The following is a 27,940-nucleotide window of genomic DNA, read 5'->3' as shown; positions in this document are numbered from 1 at the left end:
CTATAAAAAGGTTTTTTTTTTTTTTGTATTCTTTTGAATTGTTCATAGAATTTCATTTTAATAAAATTAATATTCATGCAAAATATTTCTTAAATTATCTTAGCATCACTCCAGTTGTGTTTTTAGAACTGTTTCCAGTTAGCTACATTTAGTATTGTATTGAAGCCTGTATGAAAGCACTGATTACTATACGGTTCTATACCACCTTAAAGGATATATTATCCAATTGATGTCCAAAGAATAGGAGAAGAGTAAAGAGGTCATACACAAATTATTTTGTTCAAACAATGTATCAATTTCTTTATGATTAGTGTGTAAACATAATCATCACAATACAAATCAAATAAAATAGCGTAGGCCCACGTAAATGAAAACAATTATCAAATAAGATGACAATAATTACAGTACTGTAAGGTTGTAATATAGTGGGGAAATAAATCCCAATAGTTTCAGAGGACTTATAAACAGAAAGGTCCAGCGATCACTTGTAATATGGTGAAATAAGTCCCAATAGTTTCACAGAAAAATCCACCTCATAAACAGAAGGTCCAGCGATCACTTCAGCAGTCGATCAATAGTAGTGATGTCATCAGCCAGTGTGCAACATTTGCCGGGATCTTCATTTGCAATGAATGTATAATGTATAATGAGTGATTGTGTAAAAGCAAGTGATCAGATTAAGTTAAATGTTGCTGTAAATGTTCATGCAGTAGCGTGTGATTTTGTATGTATGTGTGTGGTTCTATAATAAAGAAAAAAAGGGTTAATTAGTCCTCAAACTACTCACGGAAAAATGCTGCGTCATTATTACTACACGTGAATAAACACGTGAAAGATCACGAACACATAATATAATAAACGTGTCGTTCTAATACAGTTGCAAACTATAAATATGCGTATAGATGCATGTATATATACATCGAATGATAATTAAAGTTTTTAATAATGAACTATGAACACTCACGTTTCTTCAATGACGCACATCATAAAGTTCTGTCAAACTCTGAAGTAATCACAGCACATCTTCCTGTCATCTGATAGGATTCAGTCAAACTGCCTTCTCTGAGGATGCTGTGATTGCAATCCTAACAGTTTGTTGGCTTTAACTCTCGAAACTGGCGACTGAGCATCACGATGCGCACCTGCCTTTCTCTCTGTTCCTCTTTCATTACTGTGTCGAACACTTTCACTTTATTCATTAAACTCGCGAGCGGACCTTTTAACCACGCCCACATAATAACAAAACAGGTAAAGACTAAATGTACAGTTAGAAAACAAAATAATTAAACAATCTTTTGTACAGCCGCCCTCAAATTTGCTAAGCAAATTTGCCATTATTGAGTTTAGGATGAATTCTCCAGGTCTTCAGGTAAAGATGGCAGTTCAATTAGTTTCACAACTGGTCTTGTGTATGTCTGATCTTTCACTTTGACCGTCACCGTTCTGACCCTACCATCTGCACTGGGAATGACGGACGAAACTGTACCAACTTTCCAGCATGCTCTTGGAAGCTGTTCATCAACAATGAGTACTACTGTACCAACCACAATGTTCTGCCTTTCACTGTGCCACTTTTGTCTTGACTGTAAGGATGGCAGAAAGTCATGAATAAAATGCTTCCAAAAATGGTTACTAAGGACCTGGCTGTGTCGCCATCTTTTCTTACTGAGCAATTCAGAATCTGAATAAACAACCTGAGGCAAAGATGAGTCAGGTCTCCCCATTAGTAAGGAGTTCGGAGTTACTGGGTCGGGATCTGCTATATCGCTCGAGACGTAACCGAGAGGTCTAGAGTTTAGAATGTTTTCGACCTCAGTCAAAATTGTCCTTAATACCTCTTCGGTAACAGTCTGCGCACCCAAAGTGCTTCTTAAAGCAGTCTTGACCGACCTCACCTCTCTTTCCCATGACCCTCCAAAATGAGGGGCACTGGGAGGGTTGAATTGGAACCTGATTTGATCCTTGGCCAACATGTCTCGAAGGATGGGCTGAATCTGATTGAAGGTGTCTTCTAACTCATTAGCACCACCCTTAAAATTTGTTCCTTGATCGGAAAGGAGTTCGTGAGGCTTCCCTCTCCGAGCAATGAAGCGCCTCAGAGACATCAAAAATGAATCACTGTCCATGTGATACAGCAGATCAAGATGCACAGCTCGTGTGGTGAGGCACTTGTAGATGATGCCCCACCTTTTTTCTATGCGGCGTCCAATTTTCACCATCAGTGGCCCAAAACAATCTACTCCAGTAGAGTAGAAGGGAGGTTTGAATAATCTTAGACTTGATGGTGGTAGGTCTGATAATTTTGGGACAACTGGCTTGCCTCTCCATTTCCGGCAGTCAAGGCAGTTGTGCTGATGCCGTTTGATCGCCTCTCTTCCACGCAAAATCCAATACTTTTGTTGTATCTCAGCCAAGACTCTTCCAGCTCCCGGGTGATGCAATTGTGCATCATAATGTTTAATTAGAAGCTTGACGACGGGATGGTCTGGGGCCAGAACTATAGGGTGTAATACTTCTTCATTCAAGTAAGGGCATCTACGAAGTCGTCCCCCAACTCTGATCAAATCCAAGTCTCTGTCATATTCGGGAGCAAGTTTAAGTATTCGACTACGTGTGGGAATGGCTTTACCTTCTCTGAGCAAAGCATATTCTTCTGGGAAGTCATGTTTCTGACATTGTCTGAGGATAGACAGTTCTGCTTGTCTGAAATCATCTGCACTTGGTGAAAATGTGCTATCGGCCGCCCCGTGAAGGGATCGTGCAGTAGCCTCTAAGAACTCAGAATAGCTACTGAACTGATGGACATCAGGCTCATCTTGCTCTTTAATGTCATCCACTAATCCACAAAAGATGGATTTCTTAAGCTCCTGAACTTCTTCAGAAGCGGGACCTACTGGTAATTTTGGCCAACAGCTACTAGGCTGCCTCAAGAAGTCTGGACCAAGTTTCCATCTTGAATTTTCAGCTAGCTGAATTAGTGACAACCCACGAGTTACATCATCAGCAGGGTTTGTGGCTGAATCAATGTAGCGCCAAGAGCCAGGGTCAGAAAGTTCCTGAATTTCTGTCACTCTCACTCCTACGAACACTCGGTATCTACACGAATCAGACTGTAGCCAGTTAAGGACGGTAGTGGAATCTGACCAATAAACAAATTGATTGATGTTTAGGGTCAGCTCTCGTTTTAGAACATCTCCAAGCTGTGCGCCCGTTAGTGCAGCACATAGCTCTAAACGAGGGATGGAGATCTGTTTTCGGGGGGCAACCCGTGATCTTGCCGCAATGAAAGATACATGTCTATTGTCTTGTTCGTCTTCAGAGCACAAGTATGCAACAGAACCATAGGCTCTTTCAGAAGCATCACAAAATACATGTACACAGCGATGTTTGACTGTACATTGAATGTGAGAAGTGTAACATCTTGGCAAGAATACTTGAGACAGGTTTGGGAGTTCATTTTCCCACTGATGCCAAATGGCCAGCAGATCTTCAGGGAGATTGGGATCATCCCATTCACGTTTCTTATCCCACAACAACTGCACAACAGTTTTAGCTCTTGTAGTATATGGTATGAGATATCCTAGCGGATCATAGAGCTTGGCCAAAGTGCGATAGATTTTTCGCATAGTAATCTCACCATCTTCTCGCTGGTAAGGTTTGTAAACTAAGTTGTCCGTTTTGCAATGCCATATCAATCCAAGGGCATTTTCCTGTGGGTTATCTATTCCCTGACTGAGCCATATCTCCCCACTCTTGGACTTTAAGTCATTAGGAAGGTGCTGAATCACCTCAGGGATGTTACATGCCCACTGTCTGAGCTCAAATCCACCATCCATAAGATGACATTGCAGTCGGTTCACTAGATTTTTGGCTTGAGATTCAGTTGGAACACTGCTTAGACAATTGTCTACATAGAAATTTCGCTCGACTGTTTGACGCACCTCATCAGTAGGATCAAGATCCCCCTTTACATGAGATTGGAGTGCAAAAACTGCACAACAGGGACTGCAAGCAGTGCCAAATGGCAGGACTTCCCATTGATGCACGACTGGCATCTCAGATGTTTTTCCCTGTCGCCACAGGAATCGTAAAAATGGCTTGTCCTCATCAAGCAGGCGGACCTGGTGGAACATGCCCTTCACGTCACTACAGATAGCTACGGGATATTCACGAAAGCGAAGAAGGACTCCTAAGAGACTTGAGCCTAAAGTAGGGCCAGGCAGAAGATATTCGTTCAAGGATTGACCCTTGTATTCAAAGGAGCAATTGAAAACAATACGGTTCTTTCCGTTATGTTGAACCATGTGGTGTGGTATGTACCACGACTTTGCACTTGATTCACTTTCTGCAGGTGTCAGCTGAGTGACATAACCCGACTGCAGTAGTTTCTGAATCTCGAAATCATAGGATTCAGCTTTCTCTGGCTCTTTAGACAGTTTTCGTTCAGTGCTACATAACAGACCCATGACCGCTTCCTGAGGTGCATTCAAAGGGGGGGTAACTGCTTCCAGAGTAAAGGGGTGGCATATCTCTTTACATCCTGTACCTCGATCCTGATTGTTTTTTCTTCTAAGATACGAATTGCTTCTGCATCCTGACGAGATCGGCTGATAATCTTCTCTGAGCGGTAAGGAAGGATATCCAACTTCCAAAGATTTTCAACCTGTCGCAATAATTCAGCTTCAGGAGAAAGGCAAGAAATGAAGAGACATTCCTGAGGACGTAAACAAGATTTGAGAAGACTTGAAGGACCTTGTAAAGTCCAGCCAAGCTTGGTATGGACAGCCGCAGGACCTCCAGGGGGCCCCAAACGTACGGGCTCCAATGGGGTAATCAAGTGCGGATAGTCTGACCCAATAAGAACAAGAGGCTGAGCTTTGTTGATCTCATGCAAGGGTAAGTCACGTAGATGTCGGTATTTTTTCTGGAGGTCAGAAATTGGGTATGTATGCTGGACCAATGCGAGTTCTTTGGCTGTAAAGGCACCCTTAATTTGATAAGATCGATCAGGGAATGAAAAGGGAGCAATGGAAAAGGAAACAACTTTTCCCTGTATGGTCTGAGCCTCCTGTTTCACAGTCCGAAGAGCCAGGTCTTCCCTGTCTCCTTGAAGACCTAGACGTTGAGCGGCTTCATACATTAGAATAGTGCGTTCTGACCCGTCGTCAAGAACTGCATATGTCTCTAGTGACTTATTACCACTCTGAATAATAACTCGGCTCAGTTTTAACAGCACTTGTTTACCACAAGTAGGGCGATCCAAGTATAATGTCTGAGAGGTAGGCCCTTCTGAATCTGTACTTTTCTGAGGAATCTTCTGATTACTTTTAATCATTGTGTATGCACTAGCATTCACCTCATGTAGGACATCAAGATGCCTTCTGTCGCATCGCTTGCACTTGGCTTTCAACGTACATTTTGACGATAAATGTCCTCGTCCACAACGCCAGCATCTATTGCCTGCTTTAATCCAACTTTCTACCTGCTCCTTGGAGAGAAGTTTGAAATTAGAACATTGATTCATATAGTGCTGGAATGAGTCACAGAAAGGACAGTACTTTTTTGGCTTGTCCTGTGGCCGTTCCACATGAGCATGCTCCTTCTTTATATTCTCAACTGCTACTTCCTTTTGTTCTCCTCCATGTAGCACTGTAGTCAACTTCCGAGGCATAAAACTGGGCCGCTGGTCTTTACGTGGAACATGTTTTTCATATTCGGGGTATGATCCATACTGATTTCCATCTACTTGCACACGCACTTCATACTCCAACCAGTCAGCAAACTCAAGCAGAGTTGGAATCGGTGTCTGAATGGGGTTAATAAATCTCTTGAAGTTAGCTCTTAGGTCGTGTGGCAACTTGGCTAAGAGTCGAGATACATGTGAACCACATTTTAGTTCCGTCCAACCTGTGCTACCTAACTGGTTTAACATTCCAACCAATGCTCGGACACGTAGAGCAAATGATTTAAATGACTTAACGTCTCCGCTCCTAATGTTTGGCCCTTCCATCAAATTTGTAATCCTTTGCAAGGCTAATTGATGTGGCTGCCCATACATATCAGTAAGCGCTCTCATTGTGTCGCTGAATGGAGTACGGCTGTGACTATAGGAGTCAGCTACAAGCAAAGCATCTTCCAGCTTAAGATGGTCCACAAGTATTTGAAACTTGAATGCCTCTGAAGCATCATAGGGAAGAACATTGTCTAATGCAAGTTTAAGATGAGCAAACTCGCGGGGGTCATCTCTACTAAAATTCGGAATGGTAGGAGTAGGGCCACGATATTGTACAGGTTGAGTATATAAAGCATGTGGAGGCACAGTGTATGGATTGTATGCACTACCAGGTGATAGGAAATGTCTATTCTCTCTATTATACTCTTGCTTCCCATCAAATGAAAAGTAGTCAAGATGATCTCTGGCATTCTTTGATAAGTAATGCGTCCTGTCATTCACACAATGATAGTAAGGATCAGTTGTTGTGCGATAAGCATCAGAAGGTGGTATGCTGGACTGCAACACTGGAGAATCATCAGTATTACAATAATGGAATCTAGTCAGATTATGTTGTCGAACAGGGATATTAGCATCACTAGCGTTATTACGTGGAGGTGAATTGCTATTGCTATTATGAGGGTCATGATAAGAGGGTGTTGATATACCTGAACTAGGCGGACTATCACTTAACCTGCCTACTCTCTTTAGACTCTCTGTTAGCTCCTCAATAAGCTCTCGGTCACGATCCTGCGACACTGCGAGGAGGGATTCATCTCTGGGTGGCACCAAAGGGGTATGTTCTATCTGGCGAGGATTCTCATAATCCTGAAATGACACCAGCATACCTGTAGACTTTGGTGTAGATGACACTCCTGCCTCTTTAACTCTAGACTGCTGCACAGCTACTGGATCCTGAGAAGCTAAAACTGGAGAATTAGCAATCACATCTGATATACGTCTCACCTCCTGCCTCAACTGCATATTCTCTTCCCTCATTTCACGTATACATGTAAGCATTTCTGACCGCTCATCTGCAAATGTAAGATGTTTGCTAGTGTAACCTACTTCATAATCACGTAGATATGCTGGTGGTCTAGTAATTCTACGCTGACGTATAACATCTGGCTCTGAAACTCCTGTCCTATTCCTGGACATCATTGTTAAGGTAGTAATAAATATCCGGCTCGAAGGACCATTAAATGTATTGAAGCCTGTATGAAAGCACTGATTACTATACGGTTCTATACCACCTTAAAGGATATATTATCCAATTGATGTCCAAAGAATAGGAGAAGAGTAAAGAGGTCATACACAAATTATTTTGTTCAAACAATGTATCAATTTCTTTATGATTAGTGTGTAAACATAATCATCACAATACAAATCAAATAAAATAGCGTAGGCCCACGTAAATGAAAACAATTATCAAATAAGATGACAATAATTACAGTACTGTAAGGTTGTAATATAGTGGGGAAATAAATCCCAATAGTTTCAGAGGACTTATAAACAGAAAGGTCCAGCGATCACTTGTAATATGGTGAAATAAGTCCCAATAGTTTCACAGAAAAATCCACCTCATAAACAGAAGGTCCAGCGATCACTTCAGCAGTCGATCAATAGTAGTGATGTCATCAGCCAGTGTGCAACATTTGCCGGGATCTTCATTTGCAATGAATGTATAATGTATAATGAGTGATTGTGTAAAAGCAAGTGATCAGATTAAGTTAAATGTTGCTGTAAATGTTCATGCAGTAGCGTGTGATTTTGTATGTATGTGTGTGGTTCTATAATAAAGAAAAAAAGGGTTAATTAGTCCTCAAACTACTCACGGAAAAATGCTGCGTCATTATTACTACACGTGAATAAACACGTGAAAGATCACGAACCCATAATATAATAAACGTGTCGTTCTAATACAGTTGCAAACTATAAATATGCGTATAGATGCATGTATATATACATCGAATGATAATTAAAGTTTTTAATAATGAACTATGAACACTCACGTTTCTTCAATGACGCACATCATAAAGTTCTGTCAAACTCTGAAGTAATCACAGCACATCTTCCTGTCATCTGATAGGATTCAGTCAAACTGCCTTCTCTGAGGATGCTGTGATTGCAATCCTAACAGTTTGTTGGCTTTAACTCTCGAAACTGGCGACTGAGCATCACGATGCGCACCTGCCTTTCTCTCTGTTCCTCTTTCATTACTGTGTCGAACACTTTCACTTTATTCATTAAACTCGCGAGCGGACCTTTTAACCACGCCCACATAATAACAAAACAGGTAAAGACTAAATGTACAGTTAGAAAACAAAATAATTAAACAATCTTTTGTACAAGTATTATGTTGTTTATTTAGAATAATAATTGTATAATAACAATAATACTGTTATTTATTTTTCATTCTTCATTTTCTTTTTGGCTTAGTCCCTTTATCAATCTGGGGTCGCCACAGCTGAGTGAACCGCCTGTTATTGCTTGTCAATCAAAAAAACTAATTGTTCTGTTTTATATATAAATGAACATGTATTTCCCTGCCCAATATATGTGTGTTTTTTTTTTTTACATATATGTACACATGACAGTAAGTTAACATATGTATAAAACACCAAATATGAACTTGCATTTCCCTACTAGGCCTAGATGTAGGCCTACTAATGCTGTCATGCGATTGAAATCTAATTAATTACATGGTGTGATGATTATTTAATCACATGTAATTATACATACACCAAAATATTTATATATATTTTTTACATTTATTATGGAATACAAGCCTCACGGCTAAACTGTGGCCTAACGTTACGCCTTTTTTCCTCCATCGCAGGATGGTCAAGATCGAGAGCTCGCTGCTACAAAAGATAGCTTAAAAGCGTGGTTCAATACCTGACGAATCTGTAAAAATAATGGTGAGATGAAAGCGTTTAATATTAAATTACAGTTTTAAAATACAATTTTTTTCTAGTCATAGTAGTTGCCTATTATTATTATCTTATTGGTTTGCTTATAATTTGTGCTCTGTCCTGTAAATGTAGAAAAAAATGATCAAATTTTGCCTTGTATTTGTGCTATACTGCAATAAACAAATTAAAACACGTGACCGGATTTCTGACGTGGAAACGGATGACGCGATTTTCAAGTTCAAAGATGAAAATATCTTAATAAAGAAAAACGGGGACAATATTTATTTATCTGGGTATATGGGACCTTTAATATTACACCTAATATTTATTAATAGAATTTCTGAGTTTAATAACATTTATCAAAAAAAAAAAACTGTAGTGTATAAACATATACAGCTCCTGATGCTCTAATTGACTTAACGCTGAAATTGTGTACATTTAAATGACCCTCGTCATTCTGTCACCATGGCAACATGAGTTGGTTTACAAATCCACACAACTGTCTATAGTTGGTCGATTCGATTCGCTACACAACTGAACAAATCTCTTGGCTGAGTTTCATCAGTTTGCGAAGTTGTTTTGAAGTTGTTCACGATGAAGCTGCGACGCTCACAAAGAACCAGGACTCTCCCCGGACACCTCAAGGACTTCTTGCTGGAGCGACACCTGAGGAACGCGGCTGTACTACCTGCCCTTCGTTCTGCAGCTGTTTTTCCTGTCCTCCGTCCTGCAGCCTCTGTCTCCCCAGTGGGTGAGTGTCCGCATGAGGAGCCGCTCTCCATCCACGGCCGGAGTGTGCAAGAATATCAGGACATCTACCATAGTGTGATGGACTCTACCGTGAAGAAGCGAGCTGGCAGATACACCCTTCAGCAAGGATTAGAAGTAAAGCAGCGGCTGTGGGAGAAGCTGGACCGGCCTGCACTGCTGGAAACCGAGCAGCCTGATGGGCGTGTGCTCATCACAGAGATCAGATCCGAGTCCAGCGTCCCCCCTCACATCAAGGTGGACATCAGCAAAGAACCGCTGCCCAAGGAGCCCCGGAGGAAGAGGCCCAGGCACTGAGCCATCCTAGTGCCAGATGGAGGACCATGGGCATGTATGTATACTGTATATATTGTATATAGTTATAGTATAAGTTTGCAATAAATCAAATTTAACTTTTCATTCAAGTTTTTTTCACATTGCTGGATGTTTTGGTGATGGTCCGTGCTGCTGATATTCAACTCTTGTGTTCTTTTGGATGTTGACATGCATTTAGCAAGGTTTTCTAGGCAGTTTCTTGCGTGTTGCTGGTCTCCTCTGAGTGGTTTTTGGCACATTTGTGGTTGTTGTTAGGGTTGTTAGTGTTGGCTGTTGGGTTAGAATAGGTTAGGGTCCCTCACATGGTTTGCAGCTTGACGTGCTGTGAGGGCTTGTGTGCATCAGTGATGCTGAGAGCTACGCCACTGGTACTTCACAGCTACCGGTAGGGTCACCCATAGTGGACAGGTCTCAGCTGAGATGTCCGACTAAGACAAACCACTTTATTCTGGACAGCAGAAGATTGGCCTGATGCTCCAGACAGAAGATGTCACCCGAATGACCGGAAGAAACTTTAAAATGACTGCTTATGTGGAGTTACAGATGGACCAATTCAAGCTACTGTTAGCTTTTCTCTAAAATATGTATATACAACACAAACACACACACACACACACACACACACACACACATGCATACAAAAAAATAGAACAAATCTTGCAGACGTAAGAATGAAATATTTTTTGGTAAAATATTTATAAATTAGCTTAATTTAAAGAACATTTTTAATCATTTTGTAAAAAAAACACTTTTCAGTGTCTTGAAATGGGTGAGTTTTACGAAAACACATAAATGAAATGAATAGTTTGTGTCATAAAATAAAAACTAATGACAATTTAAAAAGTTATTATTGGGTTTCCTGAATTAAATTCATGCCATTTATTGCAAAGTTCTATTCAAAGTTGTAAAATTGACTCAGAAATTACCACCAAAAAAAATTAATTTCCTTATTGTGTTAAATGAGAAAAGAAGTAAGCAAGGAATCATTTACCAAAAATAGTCTACAATACAACAAAATTCATACAGATTTAAATGACACAAAAGTGTGTAAATGATGACATTATTTTGTGTGTGAACATTCCCTTTATTTCAAAGAATATAGTTTATTGTACTTTATTGCATTTTAATATGAAAAAGTGTGATTTTGATAAAAAATTTAAATATTCCTGAAAATAAGAATCTAAATCTTCCAGCAGCTGGCAGTAATGTCTAACGAGTGAGACCATTCGCTCAAACAAGTGAATCATTCAACAAAGAAGTAAAGCCAAGCGATGTCTGGACTGTTTAAAACAGGGATTCGTTCAGATAGTAGACACACAAAAGATCTTTTGAGGCTATTAATGTAGTGTTCAATGTGATTCTCAGCACTTTTTTCATTGTTAAATAATAAAAAAGTAAATTTGACCTAATTTTCAACATGTGTATTCTCAAACCTCTGAGTGGCCAAAAGCATAAGATCTGATTTCAGAGATTTCATTAAAGAGTTATTATTGACTCAGAGATTACTAATACTATATTACTACTACAATAATGAAGGTTGAGGCCAGACATTTTAAAATAAGTGGACCTTGGTGGAATAGGGTTGGGCTTTAATGCCTACTCTTAAACTCTTAACAGTGTAAAATAACTAGTTTCTTATATTTATGATCTCTGATAATTTAGTCATTGATTTAATGAGTGACATTTTTGAGTATCCAGTCCTCATTTTTAAATAATTAAATTGCAAAAATGTGCAGAGAATCTGAAATTATTACCTGTGCTACAAGGCCAATAGAAAACCGAGTAACGATTTCTTTTACAACCCGCAAAGTACCGCGTAAGTACAGTAAAATAACAGTGTACTTTTCTGTACGTATAGTGTAAGTATAATGAACGTATGTAGGTATAAAGGAACAAACTGTAATGCTTGGGTAATAAGGGGGTAACAATCAGATATTCGACACAAAAATTACCACGTAACTTATCCAGCAAGTTTTTACACAGCGGATGCCCTTCCAGCCACAACCCATCTCTGGGAAATTTTAAATCTGCAATTCAATATAAAATATATTTCCATACACTACTTACCTTAAGTTATGAATCTTTACTCGTCGATCTCACCACAGCCATCAATGTCTCAACATCACTATCAACAAAAACCTTTGGATGATATAGGCCTACCGTCAGGGTTCAATGCAGATTAAAACAGGCTCGCATCTTTACTGCTGTTTGCAGAGGGGGTGGGGGAGACTAACTTGCATTTCAGTGGACTTATAGCTGATGCTTTATAGAAAATTGTAGTAATTTGGTCTTCAATCAATAAAAACTGCTGCTGTAGTTTTTTCTGTTCTTAGTGTTCAAGTATACACTAGTGGGTTAAAGCTCAGCTTCTTCCCTCCTTGTTCCCTGTTGTTAAGGGGTAAAAATAGTATTTGTTCCCCCCTTGTTTCCTGTTGTTAAAGGGTAAATAAATACCACATTTGAGGGTTGTAAATTAAAGTGAAGCAGTGTTCCTCCCTTGTTCCTCCCTTGTTCTCCCCTTGTTCCCTGTACTCAAAGGGAAAATACCACATTTAAGGGCTGTAAATTAAAGTGAAGCATTGTTCCTCCCTTGTTCCCCCTTGTTCCCTGTTCCTTAAAGGGTAAATACCACATTTAAGGGTTGTAAATTAAAGTGAAGCATTGTTCCTCCCTTGTTCCCCCTTGTTCCCTGTTCCTTAAAGGGTAAATACCACATTTAAGGGTTGTAAATTAAAGTGAAGCATTGTTCCTCCCTTGTTCCCCCCTTATTCCCTGTAGTTAAAGGATAAATACAGCATTTGCAGTTTTTAAAATAAAGTGAAGCATTGTTCCTCCCTTGTTCTCTTTAGTTAAAGCCTAAATACCACATTTGTTCCCCCCTTGTTCCCTTTAGTTTACAAGGTAAAATCTTGAAGGCAGTGAAATAAATATACAAACACACAATATATTTCTTCATTACTTTGTAACCTTTATTTTAATAAATAGGCATTTTAAAACACTTCCACTTAATCAAACATTGTCGTGTCTATCATTGCCTATACTAATTCATTAATTTATTTTCTTTTCGGCTGTCCTTTTGTTAATCTGGGGTCGCCACAGTGGAATGAACCACCAACTTATTCAGCATATGTTTTACGCAGTGGATGCCCTTCCAACTGCAACCCAACTCAACCGGAGCACCCACGCTAACATGGGGAGAACATGCAAACTCCACACAGAAACACCAACTGACCCAGCCGAGGCTCGAACCAGCAACCTTCTTGCTGTGAGGCGACAGCACTACCTACTGGGCCACTGTGTCGTCACCCAGCTGCAACCCATCACTGGGATTGAAAAAAAGAGTTAACCTTTAATTTTCGCAATAATGCAATAATTTTCCCCCAACACTGCAAATAAAATCAACAAATGTTATATACTTTATACTTTTGAAGCGTAAAACTCCAAACAGTCGCCTAACAAGATTACTACACTACAACATTATAAATAAACTACTAAAATAAGTCATTTAATGTAATGCTGAAAACAAGTTAAACCAGATTCATCTATTATTATGCCTCTCTCATATTACTTGTATCTTACTCTTTATCACTTGTAATGTTTTTGAGCAGCAAATCCGAATAGTCAGCAGGACAGCACTTCTAGTTTCATCTGCTGCCTCAAATCAAGCCAAAACAAAAGTGATCATTAGCACAAACTTTAAATGTTTTTGACAAACTTACAATAATTAAAGGTTACTGTTAATCGTCAACATTCAATTACATTCATATTCCGCCTCACATTCGTTACATGTTTTTATTGCAGAAGTTTCAGCTTTCAAACATTTTTGTCTGGGCGGGCCAGCCTTTAATTTGAGTGGGCCAGAGCCACCCTGGCCCTTAAGCCTCACCACTGCTTATAGTTATCGCTATATAGTACTGTTAGCCCAGCTTGTTTAGTTACTGACATCCAGTCTTTTATAATTACTGCAATACAGTTTAAAAATCCAGTTTTCTGTGTCAAGCATTATTAGAATGGATTTAATACACATCAGACTCCTCTCTAATGAAGTAAACAGTATTCTCACTGAATTTCTCTAGATGTTGATGCCCAAAGCCATCTTTCTGGTGCAAGATTGTTCATGAGGCATTATCAGTACAGCAACACAAATGCTCTTGTGCGCAGGAAGACGTTCCTCAGAAAGGAAGTGGGGAGCAGTACTTTGGGAAGCCCTGCTGCTGCTGAGCTTCAAGAGCACCTGCAGTCTAGATACTGGATCTCTGCTCACCTGCACTTGACTCAACTCTGATGCAGCACCGGGTGAGTCCTCATTCACTATCACTCTGTGCTTTTAACAAAAAAACTTTTGGTTCCTTTAAATTAAGCCTTTCACACACTACATGCCATTCGTTGTAATACGAAGTCAAAGTTATTAGCCCTCCTGTCAATGTTTTCTTTTTTTACTTTCCCCAAATAATGTTTAACAGAAGAAGGAATTTTTCACAGTATTTCCTACAATATATTTCCTTCTGTGTAAAATTTTAGTTATTTATATTGACTAGAATAAAAGCAGATTTTATAAAAAAAAAAAAACACTTACGGTCAATATTTTTAGTTCTCTTAAGCAATATTTTCTCAATTGTCTACAGTCCAAACCACTACAATGACTTACTTAATTACCCTAATTTGGCCAATTAACCTAATTAACCCAGTTAAGCCTTTAAATTGCACTTGCACTTTATTAAGTTAGGCGTGTTGTGACTATCCTTAATCGAAATTTCTACTTAGTCACGTCTTGGGGCTGTTGAGGGGTTTAGACGCTTCCTTAGAAAATAATACATGGAACAATACTGTAAGTCTTTATTTGTGGCTGTTTATTGCAGAGCTAGTTAAACAAAAAAACTGATATGAAATAAACAAAATCAAACGACTTTGGCCATCAAACACTGAAGGTAAGAGATGCGTTCGACATGAAGCGCATCTGCAGCCGATGATCAACGAGATTAGCTGAGCGCAGGTGGGGCCGGTGTTGAAAACGGACCTGTCAAGCCAGACAGCTGGACACTTCGGGGCTCAAAGTAGCTGCAGTTCTGATGACCGGTCACATGGCTTCATCATAATTTTTTATTTATTTTTTATTTATAACAACAAAAAATTTTACAAATAAAACATAATACACTCTCTACAAACTAGAGTACATTTCTAAACAATAAGGGAATTCTGAATTAACTGTATTGCAAATGCATGAGAGAAATAAGGGGAGACGAGTCATATAAACATAAAAACTAACAAGTCTAACATCTCCAAGTCTGAAACACTTCAAGTCTTTGTTTACTCAGTAAGATCTTGTTCGGCTTGCCTTTTTTTGTTGCTGCTTTTCCATGCTTCAAGTAAATAGTTTTGAGTGACTGAATGATGAAATTGGATTCTTTCTTTTGAGAGCCAGTTCTTTTAAGATACCTTTGAGCTTCAAGTACCAGGCTACTGTGACTTTAAGCTTCATCCAACTTGAAAAACAAGACATCAATTTGTCAGTTGGTCTGATTTCATCTTGAATAATTACATTTCCAGTTTTCCCTTTCTTTACCTCTGGATCATCTTCACACAAAGAGCGAGTTCCTGTAAGAAATCCTGAGGGCCAATCAAATTCTGATTTCCAAAGGATGTCTGGACCGTTGAACCCCACTTTTTTGCATTCTGTCCTCTGGAAACATCATCCGCAGGGTTAGTTTGTGTGTCTATATATTTACACTGTGATAATTTAGTAGTTTCTCTTATTTGTTTGCCACAAAGGTGTGGAAGTTTGTATGCTCATTGGCTATGCATTTCAAAACAGATTCACTGTCTGTCCAAAAAATGGAAGTACCCAAGCTCATTTGAAGTTCTGTCTTAATAAACTTAGGCCGTACTCACACTATGTACAGTTGCGTCGAACCGGGCCAAAGCATGCTTGTCCCCCCTCCCGTCTCCCCCAACGGCCCGCACTCACAATACAATTGGGCCTGGGCACACTTACGTCATCGATGCTGCACTGTTCAGTAGATAAGCGCTCTCACTCAGCACAGTGGAGATTTCTCTAGTTATATTGTGTCAGTCGTTTGATATGCAGTGACATGCAGTCAAATATTTCACCAAACAGTCCTTAGGGATGCAGTGACATGCAGTCAGATATTTCGCCGAACAGATCCGCCACTTTTGGCGCTCATAAACAATCATAAAGCCCTCGTGCTGCAGGAATGAGGGAGGTTGCTGAAGGTGCCCAGCTGTTGTGCAGTGAGGGGTTGCTTCTTTAAAAATCTACGGCAGTTTGCGTTCATTGAACAGTAAGAATGATTAATAAATCCATATGAAACAATCCCTTAAAGTCACGTCCTGCTTTCAGTTTCGGGCTCGTTTTGGACTCACACTACAAACGTACCGCGCCAAAGCCCAAATGAACCGCGCTCAGGCCCACCTCTTCCAACCGGGCCAGAACCGGCCAAGTGAACCATGCCTGAGCCCGATTCAGCGCACTCACACTTCTCAAACGATCCGAGAAACGGGCCTGGGCACGGTTCAGATAACACAGTGTGAGTAGGCCCTTATCTGCCTTAGCAGCTAGTACTGCTGCAGATTTAGACATCACCCTCAGATTCCTTTATTTTGGAAATTGTTACCTTTTTTAGAGGGGCTGGTCTGGATTTTCCCATCAGGAAGGTGACATGCACCACATTCTGCACATTGACAAGCCTCAGACAGCTCACAGTTACGTAGCCTTGCTCACTTGCATCAGCAAAGTGGTGAAGTTGTACTTAAGTATGATTGCCAAAGCTGTTGGGTTTGATACATCTGCCTACTTAAAAATTAGTTATCCACTTGAGCTCTTCCTTCCATCTAACCCACTTTTCATTCAAGCTCTTTCGAATCTCCTCATCCCAACCTACATTCAGGGCTTACCCACACTATATACTGTTGCCTTGAACCGGGCTAAATCACGCTTGTCCCCCCTCTCTTCTCCACTGACGGCCCGCACTCACATTACATTCAGGCCTGGGCATGCTTACGTCATCGATGATGCGCTGTTCAGTAAGTGCTTTCGCTTAGCACAGTGGAGATTTCTTTAGTTATATGGAATATGGTGTGCAAAGCAGTAATCAAAGAAAAAAAGGTGGCTACTTTGAAGAACCTGGAATATGACATATTTTCAGTTGATTCACACTTTTTTTTAATGTTTTTTATGTATATAGTTCCACATGTGTTAATTCATAGTTTTGATGCCTTCAATGTGAATCTACAATTTTCATAAGCCGCTTTTCTACAACCGTGCTAAATCGTTTTTTAAGCAGAAGCGTTCCATTTTTTGATTCCAAACCGGGCCACACTGTTAAAAATTGTCCCGTTAAGAAACAGTGAGTTAATGGCAGCATGGTTGCCAGCATGTTACTGTTAAATTTACAGCATCTTGCTGTTGCTCTGTAAATTAACAGTAAAACATCGGCAGCTGCAGTTGCCAGCAATGTACTGTTATTTTACAGTATGTTGCTGTAAAAATACATGGCCTACATTGATATACACCAGTAGTTCTCAAACGCTTTTCATCAAGAACCACCTCAGAAAAAAAATTGTGTTTGCAAGTACCACCATAATGAGTAGTATTGAAATACAGTAGTGTATTAGGTCCAGTAAAGCAGCTAAAGCTCTGTACAGTTCAAAAACTAATATTAAGTTCTAAAAACCTAATATTAAGAACATTTAAATTAAAATGTGCTTTTAAAAGTTAAAAATGGTAGGTTACTATTCTTAAAAAGTAAAAAAAGAAAAAACTCCATGTTTATCAGCACCTGGAACTGTTGCCTGGACCTCATAAATATAGGTGTTATGTCATCATATTCATATATAAATAATTTTTGATAATTTATTTAAATATATGTAGCATGTACATATGACATATTTGATTCATCCGCATACCACTAGAAGGAAGCCGACGTACCACTAGTTGTACATGTACCACAGTTTGAGAACCACTGATATACACAAAACTCAAGTGAACTCATTTTGTTCAGTGAAAGCAACTTCCTCAAACTGGCCAACTACTGTATGAGTTTATGAAGTGCTATATATGCTTATTAGCATACTTATAATGATAACTTATTTTAGTTAATTAGAAAAGTTCAGTTTAACTCAAATGTCTTAAATTTCACATCAACACATACATTTAAGGAATGGAATTACCAGAGATTCTCACTGCAGCAGCAACTAAACAGCCACTGTCAGATGCAGAATAACATCAGTGTTTCATTGTTCATTTTTAACTCAAGCACTGGCTCTACTCTCCTCCACAACAGTGACACACACAAGAAATTTGCTTCAGGTTTTACAATATGACTTTACGGTAAACTACTGGCAGCTGTGGTTGCCAGCAATCTGTTTTTTTACAGTCTACCTCTGTAGTTTAAATTAATATTATATTACTGTTAAAATGCATTTTTACACTGTGTTTTTACCTCTCACACCTTTAACCTTTCAACCCAGTTTTAATCAAACAGTTCCGAGTTTCCACACTACTAAGTGTTCAAGAAACATGGAGCAAAGCTGAAGTAAAATAATTAATTAAATGACTAATTGAATGATAATTGAGGATTAGCGATGAACAAATGAAGATATACTAAGGGAAAAAACAAGAACAGAAGATACAAAAAACAACTTCAGGTACAGTTTTGTACTAAAATAACTCGAAGTACAACAAATGATTAAATCATTAAAATGATCAGCAGATGATTAAATGAGGTAATAAAACTATTATGTTTAGAAATGTGTTGAAAAAATCTGCTCTCTGTTAAACAAATAATTCAGGGGGGCTAATAATTCTGACTTCAACTGCTTATGTATATATATATATATATATATATATATATATATATATATATATATATGTGAACTGTATTTGAATCATTTTTTGATGACTAAATTACCTTGGAAAGATTATACTCTCAATAACACTGTAATCATTTCTATTTGTAGCTTTTTTGTTTTGTTGTTACATGTTATTTTAGTTTTGCAGAATACATTTTAAATGCTTTGACGGCGTAAACCGTTTTGTGACTGATTTAAAGACTTTGATCACTAGTTCAAAGGTTTTCGAAACTAGAAATATAAAACAGAAGCAGAGTTTTGACAAAGACGTGCAATGCAAATCATTTCATTAAGGAAAATATGTGCAATGTTCTTACAGGTAATAGAATGAGACACATTGACACAATATGATCTGTTTTGATTTTAAACCCGTTTACTTTTGTATGACACAAGCTAAATTCTATGTTTAGCAAGAATGTAAAACATTTCAGTGTTCAGTGGGGTCTAAAAGTACACACAGAGATTTAAAATGCCATTTAAACCTGGATATTTCAGCTCAGGATTGTTGGAAATACATGCGTCATCTTACATTTTAGCAAACCATTCAATACTTTGTTCTGGTACATTTTGTTGCACGTTTCAGATGACACATCCATTAGAGGGTGATGTCTAGACTTTGGTGAATCTAAAATGCATTATTTAGGGTACATTTTGCTGTTTCAGATGCACGTCATTCTTGTACACACTCTCCAAAAGGCAGGGCTTGTCGCACAGATCATCAAGATCAGGGGTGTGCAAACTTGTTCCTGGAGGGCCGGTGTCCTGGAGAGTTTACCTCCAACTCTAATCAAACACACCTGAAGCAGCTAATCAGGCTCTTATTTGATAGAAACTTCTTGGCAGGTGTGTTGAAGCAAGTTGAAGCTAAACACTGCGGGACACCGGCCCTCCAGGATGGAGTTTGGACACCCCTGATCTAGATTAAGAAACCACTGACCTAAACCCAACCAATGTTTTTTTATTAAAGTTAACGTAAGAGAAAATTGCACTGCAACCACATAGATTTACCTTGATTTTACGTTACTTTTATCTCTTTTGTGAAACCATGCTTTACTGGACTTGAACCCGAGCACTCTGCAGCACAAGGGTTGAACTTGTATTTACAATAAGCCTGTTTTGGAATATTTACTTATTTATTCATTCGTTGTGTACTGATACAGTGCCTTATAAAAGTATTCCTCACCCTTCTTTTTGTCATATTTTATATTGCAGCATTATGTAAAAACTCCTCAGAGGCAAAGCAAGAACCAGATAAGTGTTCATACCCGATAACCCAGTTTCTAATTACAGCCTCAAGTCTTGCTGGATATGACAAGACAAACTTTTCACATCTGCATTTGGAGGATTTCTGTCATACTGTAAGTCTCTCCTCTTGTTGGAGAAATGGCCACATTTAGATTTTAGTATTGGATTGGGTTGAAGTCTTGAGTTCTGGAGTTTGTATTCACTGATTTGAAAAAAAAAAAATCAGGGTGACGAATAATTTTCTACTTTGTTTTGTATGTAAAACATTGACTTTTGGACCCCTTTTGATTCAATGTATAGCCAAAAATTAATAAGTACCAAGCTGATTTCCATTCCGCATTATATATTATGGATCATCTTTAACACTAGAACCACCAGGTGTCATTAAACACCTAAATCCAGCTCAGGCTCATTGGAAATATGTCCCTCGGTCTACATTTAAAAAAAAGTAAAATACATTGTTCCAGCTATATTCCGCTGAATGTTTCAGATGACAAATCCACAGCAAAGAACTGCATGAAAATATTTATTATTTACTCAATTATATATTATTTATCCTTTATTTATTCAAAAGACTCCGTCTCTGTATTATATAAATTAACAGAGTTTACTAGAGTCATGAGTTTTTTAGTTTTTTATTATCAGTTGACCCAGCACACTCACTCATGATATCAACCCTCAGATTCACATTCACTCATGGCATTAAATGTCCACGAATCACTTTCTTCTATCCATTGAGAATAAAACTGATTATCTCTGTGGGGGAAAGACAATGCCTTGCATTAAAGAACGGCAAAAGATACATTTACGCAAAAATGAAAATGCATGAAATTATTATATATGTAAATTTGACCTGTTGGTGCTCATATGTAAAAATACCTTGTAATCTGGTTATAGACTTGCTACTTTATTGAAAATCCTAGTTAAACAGTTTTAACAGTTTTTCAATTCATTCAGCCGGTGTCAGGGTGTGGAGCATTTTCAGCTTAGCTTTGCATAAATCATTGAATCTGATTAGACCATTAGCATCTCACTTAAAAAATAATAATATAAAGAGTTTTGATAATTTTCCTATTTAAAGCTGGACTCTTCTGTTGTTACATCACAGTTTAAATATCATTTTTGGTTGTGAATACATTTCAAGAAAACAAATAATTTAAAAAGTTTTACAAGATACTTTACATGTTGTTATTATCATTTTGCATTAAGACATAATGGAGAAAATTAGTGATTGACTGAAATAAGTTTTAAAAACAGCTCAATAAATAAATTAAAAATACATTTAAATTAGGCCAAAAGGCATTATAGAATTTTCGGGCTCCATGGCCAGAATTGCTTAGTGCACCCAAATCACTAAATCCGGCCCTGACTAAGACTGATGAAAAATTAAAAGTTGCTATTTTCTAGGCTGATATAGCTAGGAATTATCCTCTCAGTCTGACATAATAATCAAAGGAACTTTGCTGCCATGACTAGGCTGCAGCAGGAGCAATGATATTACGCATTACTACAGAAGAGTCAACCTTAAAAATAGGAAAAAGATCTAAACTTTTTAAAAAAAAATTTGGAGTGAGATGCTAATGGTCTAATCAGAGTCAATGATTTTTGCTTAGTTAAGCTAAGCTAAAAGTCCTCCTGTCAGAGATCATCTGAATGGATTCAAAAATGGTAAAACTCAACTGTTTAAGTTTAGTATTTCCTTTCCAATTAAATTAAAATTGTATTTCCAAAAAAAGTGGAGCGATCCTTTAATACCTGAGAGGCAGTCAACTTTACCCAGTGGTGGTCCTAGTGTTAAAAGTCCATGCAGTCTGGTTCTTGTTAAAGGTTTAGTTTACTTCCCTAATTCAATGACTATTTTGATTATTCTACTTTGTATCATATAATGAATGTCAATGGTGCTCAGTGGCTTGAACTTAAAAATTGCAGCTTCAAATGGCTGTAAATGGTCCCATACTTAAAAATGACTTTTGCTGCTAGTTTAAACAACTTATTTAAAATGAGTTCAAATAGCTCAATTCTTAAGGTTTTTTTTTTGGGACAAGCTAATTGTTTTATGTTTAATACACTTACATTTTTAAATTTGTAAGAATTTGTGTCGGAACAGCATGAAGGAATTGCGTGGAACCCAGCATTTTTTACAGCGCAACCTAAGAATAAGATGCTTAACAACCCAATTAGCTATTTTCTTAAAAACAAATGAATATATATTTACTGCATACTTTCAACCAAAGGGTTTGCATTTACCAAAAGATAGTGGCAGATTAGCTTTTGTGGTTAAAATGTATATAATTGTTTATTTTTTAGAAAAAAAATTTCATTTTGCTAGGTTACACACTGAATTCTATACACTGTAAAACCAAACCGTCCAGTTTATCAAATTAAATGTAGTTAACTCAAAATTGACTGAAAGTTAGTTTTACTCATTTGAAAAGAGTTTTGAACTGTGTTGAAGTTAATGAGTTAATTCAATACCCCATTACTTCACACTAAATGGAGTAAGTTCAAAGTACTCACATAGATTTTATTTTTTTTTAACTCAAATGGTTTGTAGCAATTGTTTCCTCAAATGGTTTGACTTGCGTTAACTTATTGGGTTTTACAGTACTCAGTTGGTTTCAGTTTTCTTCCTTTATTTTATTTTACTGTGCTCAAATTGCTCCGTTTACTCAAATGGATTAAGTTCACAGTACTCATTTGGAATAGTTTTTGAACTTAAATGGTTTGTTGCTATTGGTTTCCTGAAATGGTTAGCGTTACCTTAACTTTTTGGGGTTTTACAGTGTACTGCGGTCATTTACACCCATTTGAAGCTGTGCTGAAACTATAGTTTGGAAGTTCAGACCACCAAGAACCATATAAGTTCATTATATGAAGAAAAATCCTGCATATTTTTTCTCAAAACCCTTAAAGGGAAAGGTCACCCAAAACTGAACATTTCCTCAGCATTTACTCTTATGAAAGTCTTATGACTCTGTCAAACACAAAAGAAGATATTCTGAAGAATGTTGGAAAAAGCAGCCATTGATGTCCAAATCACAACGAAGTCAATGGCCATTTTCTCCTACATTCTTCACAATACCTCCCTTTGTATTCAACAGAACAAAACTCAAACAGGATTTGTGCAAGTGGAGGATGAGTAAACGATGACAGAATGTTCAGTTTTGGGTGAACTTTCCCTTTAATTTAATTTCGACTGAAGAAAGAAAACTTTTACACTGAAAATAATATTTATTGATTAACTAAACATTTTTAAGTTAAGTAATTGCAAACAACTGAGTTTTAAACAAACACATTAATTTAAACATTACTTCATTTAATTAGTTTGTTTAAATTCAACCAAAATAAATTGTTTGCAGCAGCTTATATTAAAAAATTGGGTGAACAAACTAAATAATTATTTTCAGTCTATGAGTTTGAGGAAATGCTCGTTCTAGAAGTGAACTAATCTTTTAATGGCGTTTGTGAGTGTGTGTTTTTGCTCTTCAGGACATGAATGCTCTCACGCTGCCCCGGATGACCGCTCTGCATATGGGGCAGTGACGCAGACTGGCGGCACAGTCGCTGCAGACCACCAGATGACCGCAGGGGATGAAGACCATGGACACCAGTTTGTCCATGCAGACCTTACAGGTCCTCTCCTCCTGAAGCTGCCTTAGCTGCTCCTCTGGACTCAGGTCTGAGCGCACTGAAAAACACACACGGACACATGAGTTTGAACATTTTCACTTGGTCTGGATCAGATGAGATGATCAATTGGATCTGGTTCATCTCGAGGCTACTGGATAGAGGGATTAAGCTGTATGCAAACACACACTCACACAAACACACTCACACATTATAAGTGCAATGAGAGCATGTTAATATGAACCTTTCTCCCTGCTTGAGACCTGCGTTCTTGTTCTTGTCGTTCTTGGTGTTCTCTGCGTCTCCACAGTCTCTGAGGAGACAAACATCCTTACGTTAGTGGAGGGTCATTTTATAAAACATGTAATTTAATTTATCTTTAAATAAACAGTATAGCAAAATAATATATATTAAAAAATTACTGTTTATTACTGTTTATTACTGATATTTGGTTTACATTTTTTTAATAAACCAATAAATTAAAACATCACAACTATTCTATTAAGCTGTAGTGTTATTGATAATAAGAATAATTTCATTATTATTATTTTTATTATTATTATTAGTAGTAGTAGTAGTAGTACATTGTGTTTTGTAATTCGTGTTTTTATTTTTTATTTGTCCTTGTTTATTTCTGCTTTTGAGTTGCATTATGAGACCTTGATACTATTTAACCTTTAAAAAAGTTAGGAAAAGTGACTTTTATTTACATATTTAATAGTTTGAAGTGATATACTGTCTAGGTTGGGTTTTATATAAACCTTATAATAAACTGCCAGTATATTTTCTCTTATTTTACGGTCTTATTTCTCTATAATTATTATGTATTATACATTATATTATTTCAAACAACTAAAATGTCAATTGAAGTCACTGTAGAGTTGAATTTTCAATATCAAAAGTTGACAAAGCAGAGATCAAGAGCCCATAATGCAATTCACAAACAAAAAACACATGTGAATCGCAAAATCTGGAAACGGTTAATAACAGATATATGATTAACTGTAAAAACAGATATTTTTACAGTGTAGTTGTAATAGTATTACTAATATTATTTTTTCAAATCATAAATATTAAACTATTCATCCATTTATTCATTTTCCTTCGGCTTAGTCCCTTTAATTATCAGGGGTTGTCACAACGGAATGAACCGCCAACTTATCCAGCATATGTTTTACAAAGCGGATGCCCTTCCAGCTGCAACCCAGTACTGAGAAACACCCATTGACTCTCATTCTCACACATACACTACGGCCAAATTAGTTGATTCAATTGACCTATACCCCATATCTTTGGAGTGTGTGGGAAACCAGAGCACCGGGAGGAAGCCAACGCCAACACGGGGGAGAACATGCAAACTCCACACAGGAATGTCAACTGACTTAGCCGGAACTCGAACCAGTGACCTTCCTGCTGTGAGGTGACAGTGCTTACCACTGAGCCACCGTGTTGTTAATATTAAACCAATGAAAATATATAATTCTGGTGAGTTGCATTTTTATAATAATAAAGATCATTTTTAAAGATTTTTTTGTAAAATAAAAAAAATTATTCTACTAAAATACACCAAAATTTCACTTATCATTAACCTCTAAAATATTTAATAATATTCATGGCTGTAATTATTATTATTTATTTTATTTATGTAATTATTCAACAAATTAGTAAAAAAAAAAAAATTCTTTTAAATGTTAAACCATAGAGCTTTTATTTGAGAAGAAAACAGGAAATTATCTTTTGAAATGCTTCAACATATTAATTTTCTTTTTGCACAAAAGTGCTCTTGGAGCTTCATAATATTACAGTTGAAATTATACACAGAATTGTTGTTACTTTTCTAGCCTTTAATGTGTTGGGAACGTTTCTGTCTATGGAGGATGAGAGAGCACTCTGATTTAATCTAAAGTATCTTTATTTGTTCTCTGAAGATGAACAAAGACCTCAGGATTTACGAACGACATGAGGATGAATAATTAATAACATAATTGTCATTTTTAGGTGAACTAACCCTTTAAACTACACTGTAAAAATAAATCCGTAAATTTAAGGTTTATTTCTGGCAGCTGGGGTGACAGTAAAATAACGTCCGTTAAATTACTGAAATTTACCATAAAATAACAGATTTAAATTACATAAATTTACCAGAAATTTTATTTTAAAGAAATGTCTGTAATTTAATATCTGTTTTACGGTATATATCTGTAATTTATTGGCTGGTATTTAACGGATTTTTTTACGGAAATAAACCGTAAAATTACAGATAATTTTACAGTGTAGAGTTGAAATCAAAATTATTAGCCCTTCTGAATTCAAAGACCCCTCCGCCCCACCACCCTGCCCCACTGTTGATTTCCCCCCCCCCAGTTTCTGTTTAACAGAAAGAAGATTTTCAACACATTTCTAAGCATACTAGTTTGAATAACTCATCTCAAATAACTGATTCATTTTATCTTCGCCATAATGATGGTACATAATATTTTTCTAGATATTTTTCAAGACACTTCTATACAGTTTAAAGTCACAGTTAAAGGCGTAACTAGGTTAATTAGGCAAGTTAGGGTAATTAGGCAAATCATTGTATAACAGTGGTTTGTTCTGTAGACAGTCAATGCTTATCGGGGCTAATAATCTTTACCTTAAATGTTTTTTTTTAACTGCTTTCATTCTAGCCAAAATAAAACAAATAAGACTTTCTGCAGAAGAAAACATATTATAGGAAACACTGTGAAAAATTAAAAATCATTTGGAAAATATTTGAAAAAGATAGTAGAAATTCATAGGAGGGCTAATCATTTTGATTTCAGCTGTATATAAACATACATAATAAAGTTTTATCTTGTTTTGATAGAGTAATGTGTTTGCAAACAGAGGATGAGCCACACCTGATCTTGTGTCCCCTGTCTGCCTCTCCTCCTCCTCCTCGGCCTGCAGGACGTCCGTCACCAGATCAGAGACGGAGGTGTAGTGCGCACCGGTGAGCAGAAAGCGGGACTGAACCAGGCTCTCCACGAGCGAGTGCTGGAAGCCCATCTGCAGCACCGCCTGCACCACAGGAGACAACATGGGTGCCGCCACTGATCTCTGCCCACCCAACACCTCTGCCAGCGGGACACAGGAACGTCAGAGCATGCATGAGGACTACTGTGATCTTCACTTGAGAGGGAAAATGATCCCAGCGAGGATCAATACAACCGGAATGTGTGCATTTAAAGAGATAGTTCATCCAAAAATGAAGCAGTGATTTTCTTCTTCAGCTCAACACAGAGGAAGATATCCTGAAGATTGTTCAAAGGAATGGCCATTGACTTGCATAGGGATAAAGAAAATACTATAGAAGTCAATAGCTGCTGGTTTCCAACTTTCTTCAGGATATCTACTTTTGTCTTTAACAGAAGAAAGAAACTTAAACAGTTTTGGAACAAGTGTAAGGTGAGTAAATAATGTAGTAATAATGAAGGAAGTTCTATTCTGTGGTTGTTTTTGAACTTCCTTTTCAGTTGTCTGAGGGGAAATGACAGGAATAACCAATGACAAAAACTGCTTAAATTAATTGCTCTAAAAACAGTGTTTATGACTATATATAAATAAATAAAACATTAAATAAAAAAATTTAACTAAAAATGCCAGTTTCAGTTGCTCCTTACAAGATTTGCTATTTTAACAAAAGTTATCCCGTAGCTTAATAATATTCAGATCGAACCACTGAAGTCTTGTGATTTGCTTTGAGGATGTTTTTTTAGTACTTTTTAAGACAGGAATCACAGGACTGATTTTACTAATCCCCAAAGACAAGAAGAAATAAAGTAGGGACTGCAAGTTAAAGGGAAGTAGTTGAGTAAAAGTACCAATACTGCAGTAAAAATGTACTTAAGAGAAAAGTAAAAGTACAGTAAATTACCATCTCTGAGAAAAAATTCTCAATTACAGTAGTTTGAGTATTTGTAATTAGTTACTTTACACCACTGGTTGGGTTTAGGAGTGGAGTTTGATGCCATGCCTCCTTTTAAAAATCGTACATTTTAATATGACAGAAGTTAAATATAAATTTGTATAAATTATCCACTAAACTGACATAATGTAAAGTAGTTACATTACCTTTCGAGATCAGGCTGGATCTACGATACCAAAACACATCTAAATTCAGGGTTCAGACAAAATTTTTATCTTTTTGACATTGAATGAATGTAAGCCTATTGTAGGAGACATCCAA

General features: G+C 37.4%; 3 protein-coding genes across 10 annotated transcripts in view; 1 reads left to right on the top strand and 2 right to left on the bottom strand.

The window, feature by feature from the left end:
* Positions 1-41: 41 nt before the first annotated feature.
* On the bottom strand, positions 42-8,347 carry LOC147831254 (uncharacterized). Of its 2 annotated transcripts, none has more exons than XM_087306689.1 (2): positions 8,005-8,347; positions 42-7,782 (listed from the first exon to the last, which is right to left on the bottom strand). In XM_087306689.1, exon 2 carries the CDS (start codon positions 4,464-4,466, stop codon positions 1,344-1,346), a length of 3,123 nt encoding a protein of 1,040 aa, XP_087162815.1. In that variant the 5' UTR covers positions 4,467-7,782; positions 8,005-8,347; the 3' UTR covers positions 42-1,343. The 2 variants fall into 2 exon arrangements, 1 of the variants encoding a protein (XP_087162815.1); XR_015523281.1 differs by lacking the exon at positions 8,005-8,347 and having other exon boundaries at positions 153-742; positions 965-4,652.
* An 83-nt stretch (positions 8,348-8,430) lies between these two features.
* LOC147831253 (uncharacterized) lies at positions 8,431-20,543 on the top strand. 3 transcript variants are annotated; one of them, XM_087306762.1, is made up of 3 exons: positions 8,431-10,006; positions 14,152-14,286; positions 20,149-20,543. In XM_087306762.1, exon 1 carries the CDS (start codon positions 9,502-9,504, stop codon positions 9,970-9,972), a length of 471 nt encoding a protein of 156 aa, XP_087162888.1. In that variant the 5' UTR covers positions 8,431-9,501; the 3' UTR covers positions 9,973-10,006; positions 14,152-14,286; positions 20,149-20,543. The 3 variants fall into 3 exon arrangements, with proteins under 3 accessions (XP_087162888.1, XP_087162890.1, XP_087162889.1); XM_087306764.1 differs by having other exon boundaries at positions 13,131-14,286; XM_087306763.1 differs by lacking the exon at positions 20,149-20,543 and adding an exon at positions 15,538-16,314.
* birc7 (baculoviral IAP repeat containing 7) overlaps positions 19,212-27,940 on the bottom strand; it is a 17,708-nt gene continuing 8,979 nt past the window's right edge. Inside the window, exons 5-8 of one of the 5 annotated variants that reach the window (XM_087304874.1) lie at positions 26,613-26,828; positions 23,975-24,043; positions 19,768-23,791; positions 19,212-19,620 (exon numbers count right to left, since the gene is read on the bottom strand). In XM_087304874.1, coding sequence (XP_087161000.1) covers positions 23,589-23,791; positions 23,975-24,043; positions 26,613-26,828 — 488 coding nt within the window. In that variant the 3' untranslated portion in view covers positions 19,212-19,620; positions 19,768-23,588. Of the gene's footprint in view, positions 19,621-19,767; positions 23,792-23,974; positions 24,044-25,423; positions 26,153-26,231; positions 26,829-27,940 lie in introns of those variants that run through there. The other 4 variants (XM_087304876.1, NM_001430917.1, XM_087304875.1 and 1 more) reach the window with 4 other exon arrangements.

Source organism: Danio rerio, chromosome 23 (genome assembly GCF_052040795.2).
Source record: "Danio rerio strain M-AB ecotype USA chromosome 23, GRCz13ab, whole genome shotgun sequence".
Taxonomy (NCBI): domain Eukaryota; kingdom Metazoa; phylum Chordata; class Actinopteri; order Cypriniformes; family Danionidae; genus Danio; species Danio rerio.
The sequence above is the reverse complement of the archived record's forward strand: the minus strand, read 5'-3'. Positions and strand labels throughout refer to the sequence as shown.

Coding starts and splice junctions, on each gene's coding strand:
- LOC147831254 (XM_087306689.1), bottom strand. CDS start 4,466: ATGGGTCTGTTATGTAGCACTGAACGAAAACTGTCTAAAGAGCCAGAG.
- LOC147831253 (XM_087306762.1), top strand. CDS start 9,502: ATGAAGCTGCGACGCTCACAAAGAACCAGGACTCTCCCCGGACACCTC.